At 40.5% G+C, this 23,302-nt stretch overlaps 1 protein-coding gene across 1 annotated transcript in view; it reads left to right on the plus strand.

Annotated features, from left to right (window-relative positions):
• Positions 1–23,302, plus strand: part of GLP2R (glucagon like peptide 2 receptor) — a 128,752-nt gene continuing 105,450 nt past the window's right edge. Inside the window, exon 1 of the mRNA XM_044297228.1 lies at positions 1–220. Coding sequence (XP_044153163.1) covers positions 140–220 — 81 coding nt within the window. The 5' untranslated portion in view covers positions 1–139. The remainder of the gene's footprint in view (positions 221–23,302) is intronic.

Consider the following 23,302-nt stretch of genomic DNA (forward strand, 5'->3'; position numbering starts at 1 on the left):
GGTCCTGTTATTGTGAGAACATTCCGGATACTTGTAAAAGTGTCATCTGTAGGACAGAACACCAGGAGGAACGCGGCCGCTGACGGGGTTAAATATTCACCTACACAAGGGAATATTGCAAATTTTTGATTTTGGAACCATGGAAGGATACAGCGGCGAAACAAAGAATAGGTGCTACAGGACGGCGCTGCTCCTAATCATACTGCTGCCTATGGAACAGGTAGGGGGAAGTGTTCACTCGAGTTTTCAATTTTTGAAAAATAATTTTAAAATATTTATTTTTTTAATAGTTTTTTGTTAAACGAAAAATACGACTTAATGGTAAAGGGTTATTTATGAGTCGAAAGATGATGTATATTCCTTCTGTGTCTGCCGCCTGTAAAAACGATAAGACTTCACATAAATGTCTAATTAAAATTCCAAACATTTTTTGCTCCCCCCAAACTTGGATTATTTTTAATACAAATTATTTATAAATAAAATTGCCTAGAGTAGAGATAGTACAGATTAATCGTAGTATAGATTTTTAATAGTTACATAGACGATTTACATTTTACATTTCAGATCATGAAAATGTTATGTAAAAAGTTTTTAACACTAACAAGAGAACACTAACAATTTAAGGAAAAAATGTGTCGATAATTTATAGATTTCACATTTGTTTAAAATTTTAATTTCGTAGTTTTAATCTTCTATTGAAAACGATTTGATAAATATGATTAAAATGCTGATACTTTCTATTACAGTTCAATACATTTATTTAAATGTACTAGATTTGTATTTAGAACTTTAGAATTTTCACTGAATATTTTATGTTTACGTAAAACATTTTTCAAACATTATTTTGCTTTGCTGTGATGATAACATTTCTTGCTCTGTCTGCCCGGCCAAGCTGAGGATCCATGAAGCGCTCTCCTTGTTTCAATGTCAGAGATGTTTTGGTTTTGTGTTGGGAGATGAAAAATGAGCTGCTGACATTTGCCATATGGAAGATTTTCACTGTTCTCTTTTCAGATGTTACTCGGGGTCTGTAAAGTGTTTTTTTCTATTCGACGTAGGTAAATCCTGCAGATGTTGCTGTGACGGGCCAAGTTCTTCTCTGTCATCCTTTCAAAAATTCAATCAACCCAATATTGAATTTGCCTTAAAGAAAATTAATTTAAAAAAAACCAACTAAATGTAAAAATTAATTTAAAAAGCAGAAAATGTGGGAGAGATCACCTTGCAATGGAAAATCCCAGATATTGTTTTCAATTTTGTTAAATTTAGGCCTATAAGTGAACCGTTGAGATGTTCTATGTTGTCCACCATATTTAGTTTATGCAATATATTGACATTTACCATTGTGCAACTGGGGCGAAAGTGTTTTTTTTTTTTTTTTAGGAAGAACCCTTCAGAACCCTAAAAATAATAAGAATATTGATATATTCATAAGTAATTTAGAGAATATTCTAAGCCCTGACCATGGAGAACATGACATGTCTCCGGACGCACCTTCTCAGGCAAAAGGCTTCCCTGGAATTTCTTGGCAACCAAGGAAAACATGGAAATCTGCTTAGCCTTGTGTCGACTATAGTGCGGACAATTATATTTTTCTGTGTTTTTTAAAGGGGCTTCTCCACCTTTGGTTAGAGACAATAATGGCTGATCAACTCTGGTGGTGTGAGGTGCGATGGGGTTCATATTGTGATCTGCAAACCCAAGTAGGCTCATCCTATAGATGGACCTCATCTATACAGTTGATGGGGTGAGAAGATCACATACAAATATCTAGAAGAGTCTCAGGAAAGCTTCATCTTACTCCTGGATCCTCCACTGGTAACGAAACAACCCAATAAAATAGAAAATTTTGGCTGAATGACCCTTTCATTTTGCAATGGATCGGCCCCTTGGAATTGGTGGAATTCTGTGATAGGGACCCGTTGTGTGGAAAACACCTTTAAATAACTATGATGTTAGAAAATGGGGCGGGGCTGTGACAACCTGTTATTTTAAGTCAATCTTAAGCGCCTTTAAAGGGGTTAAAATTCTAAGCATTGTGTATGATTGTGACAAAGTATCAGCAGTGATATGATAGAAGGCCGGCTGTGTGGAGTGTTACCTTATAAAGATATCTGCTTTTGGATGGTTATAGCGGTATAGAACAGAGCAGCTACTCTGCCGCCTGCATTCTTAAGTGTGATATATTACAATCCTGCCATCATTCCAAGCCTCAACCCTCCTCCCCCCTCCTGAAATATGAAAAATACCTCATGACAAGAATCAATGAATCTTTCTTTACAACATCAGCTCATCCAATTACAGCAAACATTAGAAACAGATTTCATAGAAAATAAAGCACCTGCCCCTGGAGGAAGATTATCCCATCATAGACTGTGGAGCACTGTACATATTTAACTAAAGTGAATATAGCTACAATAATGATGCTCCTATGTACAATAATATAACTGCTATAACACTGCTCCTATGTACAAGAATATAACTACTATAATACTGCTCCTATGTACAAGAATATAACTACTATAATACTTCTCCTATGTACAAGAATATAACTAATATAACAGTGCTCCTATGTACAAGAATATAACTACTATAATACTGCTCCTATGTACAAGAATATAACTACTATAATAGTGCTCCTATGTACAAGAATATAACTACTATAATACTGCTCCTATGTACAAGAATATAACTACTATAATACTGCTCCTATGTACAAGAATATAACTACTATAATACTTCTCCTATGTACAAGAATATAACTAATATAACAGTGCTCCTATGTACAAGAATATAACTACTATAATACTGCTCCTATGTACAAGAATATAACTACTATAATAGTGCTCCTATGTACAAGAATATAACTACTATAATACTGCTCCTATGTACAAGAATATAACTACTATAATACTGCTCCTATGTACAAGAATATAACTACCATAATACTGCCACCTATGTACAAGAATATAACTGCTATAATACTGCCTCCTATGTACAAGAATATAACTACTATAATACTGCTCCTATGTACAGGAATATAACTACTATAATACTGCTCCTATGTACAAGAATATAACTACTATAATACTGCTCCTATATACAAGAATATAACTACTATAATACTGCTCCTATATACAAGAATATAACTACTATAATACTGCTCCTATGTACAAGAATATAACTACTATAATACTGCTCCTATGTACATGAATATAACTACTATAATACTGCTCCTATGTACAAGAATATAACTACTATAATACTGCTCCTATGTACAAGAATATATCTACTATAATATTGCTCCTATGTACAAGAATATAACTACTATAATACTGCTCCTATGTACAAGAATATAACTACTATAATACTGTCTCCTATGTGCAAGAATATAACTACTATAATACCGCTCCTATGTACAAGAATATACCTACTATAATACTGCCTCCTATGTACAAGAATATAACTACTATAATACTGCTCCTATGTACAAGAATATAACTACTATAACACTGCTCCTATGTACAAGAATATAACTACTATAATACTGCTCCTATGTACAAAAATATAACTACTATAATACTGCTCCATATGTACAAGACTATAACTACTATAATACTGCCTCCTATGTACAAGAATATAACTACTATAATACTGCTCCTATGTACAAGAATATAACTACTATAATACTGCCTCCTATGTACAAGAGTATAACTACTATAATACTGCCTCCTATGTACAAGAATATAACTACTATAATACTGCCTCCTATGTACAAGAATATAACTACTATAATACTGCCCCTATGTACAAGAATATATCTAATATAATGCTGCTCCTATGTACAAGAATATAAATACTATAATACTGCTCCTATGTACAAGAATATAACTACTATAATACTGCTCCTATGTATAAGAATACAACTACTATAATACTGCTCCTATGTACAAGAATACAACTACTATAATACTGCCCCCTATGTACAAGACTATAACTACTATAATACTGCTCCTATGTACAAGAATATAACTACTATAATACTGCTCCTATGTACAAGAATATAACTACTATAATATTGCCTCCTATGTACAAGAATATAACTGCTATAATACTGCTCCTATGTACAAGAATATATCTAATATAATGCTGCTCCTATGTACAAGAATATAAATACTATAATACTGCTCCTATGTACAAGAATATAACTACTATAATACTGCTCCTATGTATAAGAATACAACTACTATAATACTGCTCCTATGTACAAGAATACAACTACTATAATACTGCCCCCTATGTACAAGACTATAACTACTATAATACTGCTCCTATGTACAAGAATATAACTACTATAATACTGCTCCTATGTACAAGAATATAACTACTATAATACTGCATCCTATGTACAAGAATATAACTGCTATAATACTGCTCCTATGTACAAGAATATAATTACTGTTTTTACGCCGTCCTATAGAAGATCATGTATAATTCTGTCTCTGTGCATTAGATCAGATGTGTTAGTTGGACCTTTATGTATATCTATGGTGTCTCCTTAGTAATAATAACACTATAATAACTTGACCTTTGTGTCCTGGACTGTCCGGTCTCATCTCATCACATTTCTGCACCAGTCTGCGGTCATCACGTACACAGCTCTGTTGTCAGTAGTTTCTGAGGGAGCTGTTGAGTTTCTATGTTGTGAAGGAGATTCCAGTGTTCATTGTTGGGTTTGGCCTCTCAGATCAGGTCATTTGTTATGGATGTCCACAGAACGTGGTGTTGGGGTCTTTGGACATTACATCATGGGAGATCAAAGTGAATTTTGTGGTGGAGGTCCCATTGTTTTACATTATATTGTCTACTTTGGCCATTGTCCTGGTCTTTGGTCTTTTGTCCATGTACCTTTCTTCTACCTAGTAGCCTAAGTATAAACATCCTCCTCCTCCAGTGGCTGAATTGATTATCCAAGTGGATGGTGGATCCAATGACACATTGGTCCTCCATGATATTTATCTCAGGCAGTTTTGGTATATGTTCTTAAGAGAGCACAGGAAGCAGTCACTACACGTGTTATCATCCCTGTGGTGGAGATGGCCATTGACATAAAAAGTCATGCGACTTCCGTAATACAGTAAGTCAGAGGAGATAGGCGAGGCACCATCAACACATCAGGATGCAATGTAAGGCAAAGAGAAATTTAGAAGGTGTATTCTTGGAGATGCAGCTTCACACTGCTCTTCCTTGCCTCCTTCTTGTGAGAGAAGGTTGGAAATCATTTATCACAAGCAGGAGGCAGGGGAGACAGGCTGAAGCTACATCACATATTGTAGAAATACCCTGCAGTGTGATTTGGGGACCAGCAGTTTAGCACATGCCTTTTAATAGGCAGATCGAGTGCAGTGTGATAAGAATCCTCCACCTCTGTCTTTACGAAGCCATTGGCATGGAGAGAAATCTATGCTACATATGGAAAACCATAACAGAGTGGAAGAATGAGCCAAGTGGTAGACAATCCATAAAAGGTGTAGACATGAACCCTACTTTATTTGTCAGTAATAGTCTATACAGTACTATATAGGCTAAATAATATAATAGTTGGAGTGCTTCTTTAAGTTTGAGCCTCATGGACTTTTTTCCAGTTTCAAACCTATGTACAATAAGGCATCCCTAGATGAATTACCAGTTGCGGGAATTATGTTAAAGGTCTAGTAGCTGGAGGGTTAAGTAGAAGGGTTATTAAGATCCAAGATGGGGCAGATAGAGAAGACGCATAAGCAGTCTACTTAGAGATGTGATATCTGGCAAGCTTTCCAAAGCAAAAATGCTTCATTGCGGGTGGTAAGACGTCAGCCGTGATTGGAGGGGAAACAGTATTTACTAACAAAAGGTCAGATAGAATTTCTTTGCTCGCTGCTACACCAGGCACCAAAGAGCAGAACATGTCCGGATTATAAACATACGGCAGAGATAATAACGATCTTAATCACCCAGGAACTTCCATTGGAGACACTTAGAGGAGGCACCAAGTGGTACTGCAGAAGACTGGAGCTTATCTTCTACTCCCGCTCTTACACTGAAGCAGTGATACATTTTTTATGTCTTGGATATGAATGTTTTTGTCTTTCATGGTACGGATTTGATTTGGTTGCTAATCATGGATGCTCGAGACGCCCTATCATGTAGACTTGTGCATCAGTGCCTACTCTGAGCCTGGGACAGTTAAAAACTTCACTCACGTGACCGAGTCACTGCATTTTAACCAAGATGCCAGGAAGTCCCATAATAAAGGATCTTTGGTACCCACCTATTGACAGTTCATCAGTGGCAGATGTTCTAAGGGTTGGTTGGACACTGTCAGCATGTTAGATTTCAATAAGCTTGACCCTTTTTTTCCTTGTGGGATCAGGCTTTCCTTCACCAGGGACAAATATTCACTAGCCCCGTTTCGAAAAAACCTTCACTAATGCTAAAGAATGACTAATTGGCTTGCCCCAATGACACACAACACCTTTATCTACACTCCTCTAATCTGATATTGACTTAGTCTGTTATGCCCAAACTTGTCTTCTTAACCAGGAATGAATTATAGGGAGGTAGAATGAGAAGGCCTTTGGGCAAAAGAGCTGTTAATCCAACAATTGTCCTTTATGTATGGCCTGCATAAGTCTCTGTTGATAGTCATGGCTCTTTGCAGTGTAACCACAGCATCATCTACAATGTTTTTGTATGTGTTTCATGGTCTCTAGGATGGTTGTAATTGCTTATGGTGGACCAATGACCTTATTTGACAATCGTGAAGATCATCAAGTCTGTAGGAGACCATATGGTGTGTAGGTGTCAATTATCACAAAGATTGTTAGAAAACAGACACAGGAGTGAGGGGGGCTCATGGAAAGATTAAATTATGTTCCTTGGCACCCAGAACAGAAGGGCCTGATGTTTGTTCACTACTTGGATCCCCTACAGGTAAATTTAATAAAGGGTCCTATACAGGTTCCCACCACCTAATAGCAAAATTGTGGGACTAACCAGGACTCAGCCCCACTCTGTCAAAAGGCCCTATAGCAGCTCTATGGTCACAACATGTAAATCTCTCATTTACTTGAGTAAAGTTAGTAGATGAGGGCAAGAGTCAGAGACAAAATGCTCTGATGGTTTTATGGGACATGTAACCATCTCTGGAGTATTGAGACCAAGGACTCTTTAGACACAACATCCGTAGCCTGGTCTGTGCCACTCGGATTGTTGCAGCAGCAGACTTTAACATTTTTGTATTGTAATAGAAGCCATTAGGGGTTGTCAGCCAGCAGCTGTCGCCCATGTAGAAGGCTAACAAGAGTATCTTTTGGACTAGTGTAAGGCCCATGGAGAGAGTGGCCCCCGATCAGATTGGCTCCATTCCTTATTTTCATTGGTTGGGGGGACTCAAGTAGCAATCTTTTCTCCACAAGGTCCTACAATGTTGACAACCGGTGGTCAACCCAAGGATTGCGAAAAGGAAAAGCAAGCACCAGGTCTACTAGTCTCAGGTGGTTAGCAGTCTAGTAGCTATTGAACCTTCACCTCTATGTATGTATCTTCTTCGACAAGATAAATAGTACAGCAGACTTCTCAAACATTTACTATGAGTAAGGATCAGGAGACCTGAAATGCGTCCGACATTCCTATCTGGTTTGTTGTTCTTATGGCTAGACCTAAAAGGTTGAATCATCTCTTTTCTTGCCCATGTTCCTCAAGATTTATAACCCTTGCCATGCAAGTCTTCTTTATTGGTAAGCTGAGCTGTTCTGTTTCCACTCCAGTCCTGATGGACAGTATTATGAACCAGTGATGTCACCAAACTCACCATATCGTCTTCTTGTCCTGCTTCTGCTAAGGAATGCAGTTGAGGACAACAGGAAATGCACTAGTTCCTGGGCATTTGGTCCAATTTCTTAAGAAGAGAACGTCACTGTACAACATCACAGGTTCTCCTTTTTCACGACTACGGAAAATGACTCTCAAGGTCTATTCCTGGCAACGCTGAGCAGCGACTACTTGCCAGAAACATAAATTTATGGCAGATATCTCATGAACATGTCCTTCAAAGAAACCTGATGACTCTAGGAGGATGCCACAAGAAACTTGGCTAATTATTTTTACGTAATAGAGGGAAATAATACAAAAAGTACTCACTGAGATGAACACAGGTCATGTGGGCCATCATGTATAAGTTCCTACCCTGTAGGACTTCATCCAAATGGGTGTGTGGGAGATTCTCCTACGAGCAAGCACCTGATGTTGCAGTTGAACACCTTCATTAATGTAAGTTTTGTCATATAAAATTCAGTGTGTGATGCTTTACTTTCTCAAGCCTAGTGCTGTCTTCTCCTCAGGGTCCCTGACAGCTGGAGATCCAATCTGGTAGATCCCCTGACAGCAGTATTGTCCCCTATAAACCCATACCCCCACTGGCAGCAGTATAGTCCCCATATGTCTCACCACTCTTGGGGACTTGAAGGATAGAAGCAGTGAGGCTGAAGCTGGAGAGGAAGAGCTTCTTCTGCAGTTCTGGTAGAAGCTAGAATCTCTGTGTAAAAGGAGGCCTGTTGTGATGTCATTGCTCACATGTCACTGATAGTCAGGTGGTTCTAGGCTATATAAGAAAAGCGTTTAAGTGCTTCCTTTAGTCCAAATGTGGCTGTGTGAGTTAGGGATTAAGGTTGGGGTTTAAGGGTAAGTGCGTTATGGTCAGTATTAGGATTAGGGTTAGTATCAGTGTTAGGCCGAGTTCACACGAACATGTGTGACCTGTGCCTGTGCTGCGGCCCGCAAATTGCGGGACACAATGCACAATCACCGGCCGTGGGTCAGCTGCATCGGATCGCGGACCCATTCACTTTAATGGGTCCGCGAGCCCCCCGTTCTGCAAAAAGATAGGACCTGTTCTATCTTTTTGCGGAACGGAAGTACGGGACGCAACCCCACGGGAGCACTCCGTAGTGCTTCCGAGGGGTCCCGTTCTGTGCGGCCGTACCGCAATTCCGGATTTGCGGACCCATTGAAGTGAATGGGTCCGTATCCGTGATGCGGAATGCACACGGTACTGTGGCCGTGTATTGCGGCCTGCAATTTGCGGGCCGCAATACGGCCACGGGTCACACACGTTCATGTGAACTCGGCCTAAAGGTTTGTATTAAGGTTAGAGAGCAATGAGTGAAAAGGGGATGACTCACTCCTTTCTAGTTTCAACACTGCAGTTCTCCTATATTCAGCAGATGCAGGATCATTGATGATGTCAGAAATTTAAGGGGAACTCCAGTCATCAGCTATTACAGTATGGTATCCATGTGGTAATAAAGCATAACTCCAACCTTTTACAATATATTGTTATACAAGCTTCAGAGGGCATGTGCTTAGTAGTGTGAAAACCTGGCCCCACCCAACCTGAAAACCTGTAGAGTGTTTCTCAACCTTTTCATGACATGTTACCCCCTAGTGGCAGAAGGATCCAACCAGAAACCCACAAAAAAACGAAATAAGGCCTTTCTCCCACTGTTCTCTTTCCTCGTCTTCTCCATTCGGCCCAGACCACCATAACGACTTCTTTCAGCAATGTCTCGTCCCTGCCCAGCTTGTCACACAGAGATCTCAGGTTCCTCACTTTTTATTATCCTCCCCACCTTATCAACACAAATACCCTACCTGGTGTCCCCACATTGTCATCCTGCTGCCACTGTGCACTGCAATGCTATAGTGCAAGAATAGTAGTACTATACAGAAAGTCCCCCTGAAAATACTAGTATCACACATATATAATGCTATTGTCATTAATAAATGCCGCACAGTGCACCCCCAAAAATTATGCCAAGCAACAATTGCCCCTAACAGTAATGCTACAATAAACATAATTATCCCCAAAAATAATTGTGCCAGGGTTCCCCCATAAGTAATAGTACTCCCAAAAATCCCAACAAGAATAATAATTCTCTTCCAGAGTTCACTCATTAGTAAAAGTGCCCATTACAGTGCCTCAACCATAATAGCGCTCCCCAAGAGTGAACCTGCTAGTATAAGTGCCCTCCATAGTGTGCCCAGTGATAATAATGCCCCAAAAGTGCCCTCAATAGTAACAAATGTACTCCCTGTAGTAATAATTCCCCTCTATAGTGCTCCCTGTAGTAATAACTCCCCTCTATAGTGCTCCTAGTAGTAATAACTCCTCTCTATAGTGCTCCCAGTAGTAATAATTCCCCTCTATAGTGCTCCCAGTAGTATTAACTCCCCTCTATAGTGTTCCCAGTAGTATTAACTCCCCTCTATAGTGCGCCTAGTAGTAATAATTTTCCTCTATAGTGCACCTAGTAGTAATAACTCCCCTCTATAGTGCTCCCAGTAGTAATAACTCCCCTCTATAGTGCTCCTAGTAGTAATAATTTTCCTCTATAGTCTTCTCAGTAGTAATAACTCCCCTCTATAGTGCTCTGAGTAGTAATAATTCCCCTCTATAGTGCACCTAGTAGTAATAATTCCCCTCTATAGTGCGCCTAGTAGTAATAATTTCCCTCTATAGTCTTCTCAGTAGTAATAACTCCCCTCTATAGTGTTCCCAGTAGTAATAATTCCCCTCTATAGTGTTCCCAGTAGTAATAATTCCACTCTATAGTGTTTCCAGTAGCAATAATTCCCCTCTATAGTGCTCCCAGTAGTAATAATTCACATCTATAGTGCTCCCAGTAGTAATAACTCTCCTTTATATTGCTCCCAGTAGTAATACGTCCCTTCTATACTGCTCCCAGTAGTAACAATTCCCCTCTATACTGCTCCCAGTAGTAACAATTCCCCTCTATAGTGCTCCCAGTAGTAATAATTCCCATCTATAGTGCTCCCAGTAGTAATAACTCTCCTTTATATTGCTCCCAGTAGTAATACGTCCCTTCTATATTGCTCCCAGTAGTAATACGTCCCTTCTATACTGCTCCCAGTAGTAACAATTCCCCTCTATACTGCTCCCAGTAGTAACAATTCCCCTCTATAGTGCTCCCAGTAGTAATAATTCCCATCTATAGTGCTCCCAGTAGTAATAACTCTCCTTTATATTGCTCCCAGTAGTAATACGTCCCTTCTATATTGCTCCCAGTAGTAATACGTCCCTTCTATACTGCTCCCAGTAGTAACAATTCCCCTCTATACTGCTCCCAGTAGTAATAACTCCCCTCTATAGTGCTCCCAGTAGTAATAACTCCCCTCTATAGTGCTCCCAGTAGTAATAACTCCCCTCTATAGTGCTCCCAGTAGTAATAATTCCCCACTATAGTGCTCCCAGTAGTAATAACTCCCCTCTAGAGTGCTCCCAGTAGTAATAACTCCCCTCTATAGTGCTCCCAGTAGTAATAACTCCCCTCTATAGTGCTCCCAGTACTAATATAGCTCCATTATAGTAAGACAATAGTAAATGAGGTATAACCTGGGCATCTCCTGTATATAGTGATATGGAGCATGCTGGTATAACCTGGGCATCTCCTGTATATAATTATATATGTACAGCCGGTATAACCTGGGCATCTCCTGTATATAATTATATATGTACAGCTGGTATAACCTGGGTATCTCCTGTATATAATTATATATGTACAGCTGGTATAACCTGGGCATCTCCTGTATATAATTATATATGTACAGCCGGTATAAGTTATACATCTTCTTGTATACAGTGATATGAAGCATGCTGGTATAACCTGGGTATCTCCTGTATATAATTATATATGTATAGCTGGTATAACCTGGGTATCTCCTGTATATAATTATATATGTACAGCTGGTATAACCTGGGCATCTCCTGTATATAATTATACATGTACAGCTGGTATAACCTGCGCATCTCCTGTATATAATTATATATGTACAGCTGGTATAAGTTATACATCTTCTTGTATATAGTGATATGGAGCATGCTGGTATAACCTGGGCATCTCCTGTATATAATTATATATGTACAGCTGGTATAAGTTATACATCTTCCTGTATACAGTGATATGGAGCATGCTGGTATAACCTGGGCCTCTCCTGTATATAATTATATATGTACAGCTGGTATAACCTGCGCATCTCCTGTATATAATTATATATGTACAGCTGGTATAACCTGGGCATCTCCTGTATATAATTATATATGTACAGCCGGTATAAGTTATACATCTTCTTGTATATAGTGATATGGAGCATGCTGGTATAACCTGGGCATCTCCTGTATATAATTATATATGTACAGCGGGTATAAGTTATACATCTTCTTGTATATAGTGATATGGAGCATGCTGGTATAACCTGGGCATCTCCTGTATATAATTATATATGTACAGCTGGTATAAGTTATACATCTTCTTGTATACAGTGATATGGAGCATGCTGGTATAACCTGGGCATCTCCTGTATATAATTATATATGTACAGCTGGTATAACCTGGGCATCTCCTGTATATAATTATATATGTACAGCTGCTATAACCTGGCATCTCCTGTATATAATTATATATGTACAGCTGGTATAAGTTATACATCTTCTTGTATATAGTGATATGGACCATGCTGGTATAACCTGGGTATCTCCTGTATATAATTATATATGTACAGCTGGTATAGCCTGGGTATCTCCTGTATATAATTATATATGTACAGCTGGTATAAGTTATACATCTTCCTGTATACAGTGATATGGAGCATGCTGGTATAACCTGGGTATCTCCTGTATATAATTATATATGTACAGCCGGTATAACCTGGGCATCCCCTGTATATAATTATATATGTACAGCTGGTATAAGTTATACATCTCCTTGTATATAGTGATATGGACCATGCTGGTATAACCTGGGTATCTCCTGTATATAATTATATATGTACAGCTGGTATAAGTTATACATCTTCTTGTATATAGTGATATGGAGCATGCTGGTATAACCTGGGCATCTCCTGTATATAATTATATATGTACAGCTGGTATAAGTTATACATCTTCTTGTATATAGTGATATGGACCATGCTGGTATAACCTGGGCATCTCCTGTATATAATTATATATGTACAGCTGGTATAACCTGGGTATCTCCTGTATATAATTATATATGTAGAGCTGGTATAAGTTATACATCTTCTTGTATATAGTGATATGGACCATGCTGGTATAACCTGGGCATCTCCTGTATATAATTATATATGTACAGCCGGTATAAGTTATACATCTTCTTGTATATAGTGATATGGAGCATGCTGGTATAACCTGGGCATCTCCTGTATATAATTATATATGTACAGCTGGTATAAGTTATACATCTTCTTGTATATAGTGATATGGAGCATGCTGGTATAACCTGGGCATCTCCTGTATATAATTATATATGTACAGCTGGTATAACCTGGGCATCTCCTGTATATAATTATATATGTACAGCTGCTATAACCTGGGCATCTCCTGTATATAATTATATATGTACAGCTGGTATAAGTTATACATCTTCTTGTATATAGTGATATGGACCATGCTGGTATAACCTGGGTATCTCCTGTATATAATTATATATGTACAGCTGGTATAGCCTGGGTATCTCCTGTATATAATTATATATGTACAGCTGGTATAAGTTATACATCTTCCTGTATACAGTGATATGGAGCATGCCGGTATAACCTGGGCATCCCCTGTATATAATTATATATGTACAGCTGGTATAAGTTATACATCTTCTTGTATATAGTGATATGGAGCATGCCGGTATAACCTGGGTATCTCCTGTATATAATTATATATGTACAGCTGGTATAAGTTATACATCTTCTTGTATATAGTGATATGGAGCATGCCGGTATAACCTGGGCATCCCCTGTATATAATTATATATGTACAGCTGGTATAAGTTATACATCTCCTTGTATATAGTGATATGGACCATGCTGGTATAACCTGGGTATCTCCTGTATATAATTATATATGTACAGCTGGTATAAGTTATACATCTTCTTGTATATAGTGATATGGAGCATGCTGGTATAACCTGGGTATCTCCTGCATATAATTATATATGTACAGCTGGTATAACCTGGGTATCTCCTGTATATAATTATATATGTACAGCTGGTATAAGTTATACATCTCCTTGTATATAGTGATATGGACCATGCTGGTATAACCTGGGTATCTCCTGTATATAATTATATATGTACAGCTGGTATAAGTTATACATCTTCTTGTATATAGTGATATGGAGCATGCTGGTATAACCTGGGCATCTCCTGCATATAATTATATATGTACAGCTGGTATAACCTGGGCATCTCCTGTATATAATTATATATGTACAGCTGGTATAAGTTATACATCTTCTTGTATATAGTGATATGGAGCATGCTGGTATAACCTGGGCATCTCCTGCATATAATTATATATGTACAGCTGGTATAACCTGGGTATCTCCTGTATATAATTATATATGTACAGCTGGTATAAGTTATACATCTTCCTGTATATAGTGATATGGAGCATGCTGGTATAACCTGGGCATCTCCTGCATATAATTATATATGTACAGCTGGTATAACCTGGGCATCTCCTGTATATAATTATATATGTACAGCTGGTATAAGTTATACATCTTCTGTATATAGTGATATGGAGCATGCTGGTATAACCTGGGCATCTCCTGTATATAATTATATATGTACAGCTGGTATAAGTTATACATCTTCCTGTATATAGTGATATGGACCATGCTGGTATAACCTGGGCATCTCCTGTATATAATTATAGATGTACAGCTGGTATAACCTGGGCATCTCCTGTATATAATTATATATATGTGCAGCTGGTATAAGGTATACATATTCCTGTGTATAGTGATATGCAGGTTCTGGTTCTGGTCCGTCCTGTCCTCCGCAGTTGACGGCTCATGGTATCAGGTGATATTGGGGCTTGCTGACAACCGGGGTGATTGATGATGACGCCTCCTTTACACAATGTCTGGTATGTACAGTATGAAGGGGGTCTATGATCTGAACAATGGAGTGGGAATAACATCATAGGAGGCCTTGCAGAACTACAACCCCCATCATGCTACTATCTTACATCGGATGTAAAGGACCAGCATGAAGACTGTCTTTACTATTGACTTCAATCAGATTCTGGAAGCAAGGGGCCAAGGTGGAGGCTGAATCTAAACCTTGATAATTCACATGAAAAATCCACAAAAATAAAACATGGTCCTGTGTCTCCAGGTTAGTGGATGGGTGACAACTGCACTCAATCCACTTGTATGGCACCTGGGTGTTGTCCCTTCCCTTCCCCCAGTCATGAGTGAAGGGCAAAGGAGAGATGTCCTACTCCAGACATGGCACCACATTGGTTCTGGTCTATGACTATAAATACACTTTTTATGGAATTTAGAAACTAGATGGCGCCCTCGATTATTAGGGCATCTACCATGGCTACCGGTAAATGGCCCCCTAAAGATGAAATGAGGATTGGGCGATCCCAAAGTAATCACTACGGTAGCCTAGAGGGCCTAATAATTTATGGGGTTTACTTTTACCCCCCGGATTTGGAGCCAGTCAGTGAATACCCCCCTATGATGCAGATCTCATAGATTGTAAGCTCTTGAGAGCAGGGCCCAGACTCCTAGTGTTTCAGTTGTATATAGCAAGTTACTTTTGTTTTGTACATGAACCCCATGCGGAATATGGTGGCGCTATATAAATAAATATTATTATTATTGGGGAATTTTAAAGATGGCCTCATTTATATAAATAGGGGGTAACTGGTGAGTATTTTGTCCCTCCTGGGACCCTGTAATATCGCCGCACTCCTCTTCTGAGCCGAGCAGAAGCTTCTTGTCCTGCATTTTATAATTTCCCGTTCATTTATCTTACCGCCACGCGGAGAATCTGCTGGAAAATAAAGATAAAAGCCAGACGTTTTCTCTCTTTCTGTGTAAACGCTCGTGTCGTGTGGTGTAAATATTTAGGAGGGAAGACGCGCCCCGAGGCATGCAGTTACCAGTCTTGCCTCCGGAGGCAGTGCTACGTTAGGACTTCTCTCCTATAATTCTAGTCCTGTTTACAGGATTGGCGTGCATGTATAAACCCTGCAGACAGTCCAGACCCCATACCTATGGACAGCAATAAATGGTACACCTCTGGAATGGCCTCTATTCTTAATAAATATGACTCGAATATAAGTGAGGGTCTCCCGTATGCATATAATGGTCTATATGGCATGTAGATAGACAGGGCTACTGGTCATATACTTGGGGAATAGTTGGAGAATGTCTCCTCCATGCCATTTTTTTTAATTATAAAACTCTGACTCCAAGAAGCCACCACTAGGGGGACCCTCTCTGTATATTCGTGTACAGCGAGCTCCCACTAGTGGGTTCTCCCCAAAAACAGAATTTTATTGTGGTTTCTCCTGGCAGTGAGCTCTATGTCTTGTCGGGCCCCTAAACCTATTCTATTGTGACAGCTGTAGGGGTAGGGGGGGGGTAGAGGTGTGTAGAAGTTGTACTTTTGCATTGGTGCCCCAAGCACTCAGTGTAGATGGTAGGTTAAGGCCCTGTTTGTGATTTTGCATTCTGGTCTCTGAGAGTCATTACTCTGTATACATGGAGATGACTACGGTAAACTTATGGAGAGGTCCTTATTGTTTGTCCACATGGAGCACTCTAACGTCTCTTTGTTAATTTTTTTAACAACTCCTATTCTTTGCGGGCTGATTTCTACTGTTTGTGGGCTGAATTCTATACATTATGGGACAACTCCTACATCTAGGTTGACTCATACTGTTTGTGGGAAAACATTTACTCTTTTTGGGCCAACTCCACCGTCTTGTGGGCCAACTGCTAATTGCTCTGAGCCGAGTCCTCCTTGTAGTGGGCGGACTCTTCATTGTAGTAGGCTGACTCCTTCTTGTTGTGGGCCGAGTCCTCCTTGTTGTGGGCCGAATCCTGCTTGTTGTGGGCCGAGTCCTCCTTGTTGTGGGCCGAATCCTGCTTGTTGTGGGCCGAGTCCTCCTTGTTGTGGGCCGAATCCTGCTTGTTGTGGGCCGAGTCCTCCTTGTTGTGGGCCGAATCCTCCTTGTTGTGGGCCGAGTCCTCCTTGTTGTGGGCCGAGTCCTCCTTGTTGTGGGCCGACTCCACTTTTTAGTGGGCCGACTCCTGCTCGTGTGGATCGACTCCTCTATGTAGTGTGCCGACTCCTGCTTGTTTTGGGGTGACTCCTCCTTTGTTGTGGGCTGACTCCTCCTTGTTGTGGGCTGACTCCTCCTTTTCACCCGAAATCTACTCCTTGTAGCATGACCTCTACTCGTTGTCAGCAGACACTCTTTATTTTGTCTGACTCCTACTCTTTGTGGGCAAATTCTTACTCCTTATGGACTGAATCCTACTTGTTTACTTCTGACTCCAACCCTCTGTCAACCGACTCCTCAGCATTATTGCCCTATCCCTATTATATGTGCGTCTGTAGATTGATTCCCCTTTGTATCAGTGGAAACCTTTGAAGACCTACTCTCTATAGTATGACTTGTACCAGCATCTACTCCCTTCAAGTCAACATCTACCCTATGGATCAGCTGCCGCCCTACAATCTTATTTCTACATTCTTTACTGACTTCTACTCTGTGGTAAGGACATCCAACCTTGATCCATGACCAAATTTTTTTTGCCCTTCTGCCCATGTAACGACCATTCCTTTCCATGGCTGATGTTCCCAGTTTTTCATGTTCTTCTAATCCCTCTTTTGGTCTGTTGTTTTCATAAATATCTTCTTACAGTTGACGAAAAACAGATGCAGCGCGGAGTTTATACGTTTAGGGAACTGTTTACATTGTGATGGTCAGTGGCCAGCGTCCAACCTAACCATGACAAGTCTTAACAAGGTGGAAGAGTATTAACAAGCCGAGGATAATCACCAGCTGAGAACCTACATCAAAACTCTTGACGGCTCCGATTCATTACTGCTCTGAGGATGTGCTCCGAGTCATGGTGTACTATGGGGAATGTCTTCCTAAGCTCTTCAGAACATCTCTGGCAATCAAACATGTTGTAAACAACTTCATGAGAGTGGAGAGTATGAGCAGATATGTAGCTTATAATGGCTGCTTCAAAGGAAGATTAACCGTTTAGTAAAAAGAATTCGGCTACAAATGAGGTCCCTGCTACTGGAACACATTTAGATTTTAGAAGACCTGCCATCCCGTTACACTTGTCTATTAACTGTTCCTTCAAATGTCAAGACTGAGAATTGAAGGTGGCCATGGCCTCAGGGGTGGTACAAAGTATAGGAGAAATTTTAAGGTGCCTTCGAGGGAGGGGGGCGAAATTCATGGATTTAAAAAGAAATCCAAAGATCCCTACTACAAATATGTGGATTGGAGTGGATTTGGTGGAAGTTAATGTGGACTAGTATACATTATAAATAAGAACCATAGGGACTCTGAAGCGTAACATGAGGTGAATTAGTCCGGTGAGCTCCAAAATAGCTTGTCCTGTCACTGGTGACCATTAGAGATGAGCAAATCGAAGTTGACGAAGTGGAATTCGATCCGATTTTCAGGAAAAATTTGATTCGCAACAAATCCGAATTTACTCACGCTTTGTGGTAACGAATCACATTTTTTCCTAAAATGGCTGCTGCACATGTGAGGACATGGAGCAAAGAAAACTCTGGGAATGAGGGATCACCCACAATGCCATGCATGCAGCCAGTTAGCACCCTGTGATGTCACAGCCCTATAAATAGCCTCAGCCATCTTGGATTCTGCCATTTTGCAGTGTGCTTAGTGCAGGGAGAGACGTCAGCAGGTGTGGCGACCGCGGTCCGCAAGGGGCCCCTTTAAGATGTTATAAGAGTTTGTCGTGACGCCAGTTGCATTTCAGCAACGAGGGCACAGGGGCCCCTTAAGTAGATGGTGTTGGTGATAGGTACCCAGGATAGGAATGCCAGAGTAGTGTAGGGTGGCCTAATGTCCCTTAGTGGTATTGCACTTGTCACGGTGCTCCTACCTGGATACACTGGAACCCAATGCGTGGCAGTCCACTGCAGAAAAAGGGGTAGTTGAATGGTGGGGCGAAGAAATAAATTGAGTCCAGGCCTTGTATAACGTTGAACAGCAGCTTTACTTGAATCAAATTTCATCAGGCAACAATCTTCCAACTTTATCTTGGTCACCAGCAAGCTTTGGCATAAATTCTGGCAGGCCAACACACTCAGCTGTGCTACATCAGTTGCTCTCTAGCGTTGCTGTGCTGTCAGGATTAAATAGGAACTTTTGCTTTCTTGTATGCTGCAACTTAACTTTGTCATCTGGTCTGTCCCTGTCTTGATTTATCCAGGGGAGCTTTCTCTCCCTGGCTCCTGAGGCTTGTAGCTTGGGCCTCCAGGTTCATCAGGGCTGATGGTGCTCTGCTGGCTTAGGCAGGGCTCGCCCAAGAGGGAAGTGCTCCTTGCTGCACAACCTCCCTTGGCAGGGGGTACTCTCAACACCGACCTTCACTAACTAAACTCCTCCCCAGAGGGAGAGAAGAGAATGGAAAGAAGGTTCCAACCTTTGTCCCTGTAGCTCTGCCATGCTTGCAGCCATCTGCTGGTGAACCAGGCGCATTACATCCACATAACAGTTTCATAGAAATAAATATACACGTTTTACAGGATTAGGAAATAAATACATAGATGATGTTATATTAACCATAGAAGATAGTGAGGAGGTGTAAAAGGTGGTAATGCACCTCTGGGGCATTACATTGGCGCTAGGGACAGTGCTAGGAAACACTTCATTGTGCTGAAAAAACGATTTACAAGTTCAGGGAAAGATTATTCAAGCTGTAGGGAAAGGATAGGGAGGGATCATCTATTCTACACTATAAAAGGAGAACAGGGTGCAATAGGAGAGGTTACACCTTGCTGCACTGACTGCGGATCCACATTGCCGTTAGGTTGTTTGCACTATATGATACATCCCTAATTCCAGCAAACCTTGCTTGTGACTGGGGTGCAAGTTCCGTGATACAGCCATTTGCGGGGTGTATTAATAGGAAATATACGTACGTCCCATTAGCCTTTCTGCGTTGATTTTACATTATTTAACTTTTTTTTTGGGGGGGGAGGGGGGGTTATTGTTAGAAAAAAAAAGGGAAAAAATATATGTCATAATTGCTGTTCAGCGGTGAAGTTTAGTGATGAGCGGTATAGGCAATCTTCGAATTTGCGATATTTCGCAAATTTTTTGCAGAATATTCGCCATTGCAAAAATCAATAATCGAATATGCATGTATTGCACGCACAATTTCAATACCTATAACAAACTATCACACAAAGGCTATATGCCAAAAGCCGGGTATGTGCAAACCAACAATCTATCCATGAGACAGGTAGTCGCATACCGTACAATGGCAGCCTTGTCTGCAATGAGACATTCAAGACCAGCTTTTTTTTTTTTTCCTGAGATAGGAATATTTACAATCTATCACTCAAACGTTCCATCCCATCATCATCATCGGACTTTATTGCATACTTTCTAATCAGGTTCTATCACTCCTAAATGTTCCATCCCGTCTGAGGCATTACAAACCAGCTCTCATCTGACTGAGAGCCAGTAAGTCTTAAAGTTGCTTGATTTGAGTTGGATGGCTAGGGGACCTGCGCACCTAGATCATTATCATTAGGGTGACAAAAATTTAAAAAAAAAAATTTGGATGCCAGCTAACTCTTCTCTCACTGCTTAGGAGGGCTGCATAAAAAATTTCTGTTTTCTCCTCATGCTGCTGCCACTTCACCACTCTGTGCTCTCCTCATGCTGCTGCCACATCACCACTATGTCACTGGGCCACTCTGTGGTCTCCTCATGCTGCTGCCACATCAATACTCTGTGGTCTCCTCATGCTGCTGCCACATCAATACTCTGTGGTCTCCTCATGCTGCTGCCACATCAATACTCTGTGGTCTCCTCATGCTACTTCCACCTCACCAGAGTCACCACTATGTCATAGGGCCACTCTGTGGACTTCTCATGCTGTTCCCACCCTCCCCACTTCATGACTGGGCCACTATTTTGCCTTTTTGGTTTATTTGACCCTTCTTTTGATCTGTCAGAAGGAATGAAAAATTAACACACCACAGATCCTGTCTGTGTAGCGGCTGTATGTATTCTGCGCATGCGCAGTGAATGTCTGACCGCTTCCTTGCTCAGACATCTCCACTGCGCCTGTTCCTCGGAGCACTATGGCGTCATCGCGCAGGCGTAGTGGAGATGTCTGAGCAAGGAAGCGGTCAGACATTCACTGCGCATGCGCCGAATACAGGCGCTCACAAGGAGGATCGCATTCAGGAGGAGATGGGCGGGCTGGAGGGACGCGCTGGGCGGCGGCAGTTTCTGAAGGTAGACGGAGCCTCTAGGTGCTAATGACGCCCCCATAGCACCTAGAGGCTCATTAGCATATTAATAAAAGTTCTTTTTTCAGCAAAACGGCTGCCCCAAAAGCAATTATATTAGGATGGTTGGGCAGAGCAGACACTAGCGGATCGCTAGTGTCTGACAGCTAAATATGTGACACCGAAGTGGTAGAAACCCTTTAATGTATGGAAGGTGTGTATAAAGCAGGGCTATGTCAGTGTAAGCATTTTATTTTACAGTTTTCTGTGTGTAATGTGCACACAGTAGTTCTATCTGTGTAATGGACATGTAGCAGAGCTGTGTGTGCGCAATCATAGGCGTGCGCAGCCTATTGCATTAGGGTGTGCACCCTAAAGCACAAACACACACACCCTGCGTGTGTGTGTTTTTGTATATACGTGTGTGTGTATATATATATAGCCTTTTTGCCATTAGCCCCCATTATCAGCGCTTATGCCTCATTAGCCCCCATTATGCCTCTCATTAGCCCCCATTATGCCTCATTAGCCCCCATTATGCCTCATTAGCCCCCAGCAGCCTCATTTTTTATAAAAAATAAAAAAAACGCTTACCTCTCTGCTCCTGGACGCCACCGCTCATCGCCGTCTGCAATCCTCTTCCTCCTACTGTCGGCTGTGCTCTGAACTGGCGCACACAGTGTGACGTCACAAAGCGCCTCACAGCCCTGCACAGCCGACAGCCGAGGACCAGAGAGCGGTAAGTACATAGCGTTTACCTCTTCCTGGTCCTCCGATACTAATGAGCGCTTCCAAAAGCACTCATTAGTATTAGCCGGCCAGCAGGCTTAACCCCTTAGTGACCAAGCCTGTTTGGGCCTTAATGACCAAGCCAAATTTTGGAAATCTGACATGTCTCATTTTAGCTTAGAATAACTTTGTAACGGTTTTGTACATCAAAGTAATTCTGACATTATTTTCTCGTCCCATATTGTACGAGGTAAAATTCTACCAATAAAATATGCGTATCTTTATTTAAAAAAAAGTGAAAATTTATGAAAATGTTTAAAAATTGGCACATTTTCCAATTTCAACTGCAATATTTCACATACATACATAAATACTATTCAATATTTTTATCAGGAATATATTTCCACATCTTTACTTTATTTTGGCTGCACTTACAAAAAAATTTAACTTTTTTTTTATATTTAGGAAACTTAACATTTTAACATAAATCTTAAAATTTTTGAAGTACATATTTGAAGAGGCTTATAAGTGTCTGAATAATAGAACCCCCCAAAAGTGAACCCATTTTAAAAACGAGGCCCCTTATCGTATTTATCTATGGATGTAATGAGTTTTTTGACCCACTAGTTTTTTAAAGAAATTAATGCTAAGAAGTTGAAAAAAAAAAAAATTTTCATTTTTGTACACAAAAGTATTAATTTAAAGACATATTTTTCCTACAGAGCACATGAAAATTAAGATGTACGCCCGAAAATGTATCACCCCGTTTCTCCTGTCTTCAGAAATACCCCCATTGTGGCCCTAATCTTATGTCTTGACAAACGGCAGGGCCCCAACATAAAGGAACACCCAGTTGTTTTTAGAACACAAAATTTGCTTGAAAATGGTTCAGGCCCCATTGCACACTTGTAATAGCGTTGAGCTGCCAAAACAATAGAAAACCCCCATAATGGACTCCATTTTGAAAACTAGACCCCCTAAGGTATGGTGAAAAGGTGAAAAAAATCATAAGGGGTATAATTGGCGACATCCACATTAATTTGGGGAGTGGATAAAAATTGGGGTACTTGAGGGGGGAAATGAAGTGGCAGGAACCCACGTAGCGAAGGGACGGGACTAGAGTTGAGCGAACACCTGGATGTTCGGGTTCGAGAAGTTCGGCCGAACTTCCCGG

This window comes from Bufo gargarizans, chromosome 6 (assembly GCF_014858855.1).
Source record: "Bufo gargarizans isolate SCDJY-AF-19 chromosome 6, ASM1485885v1, whole genome shotgun sequence".
NCBI lineage: Eukaryota > Metazoa > Chordata > Amphibia > Anura > Bufonidae > Bufo > Bufo gargarizans.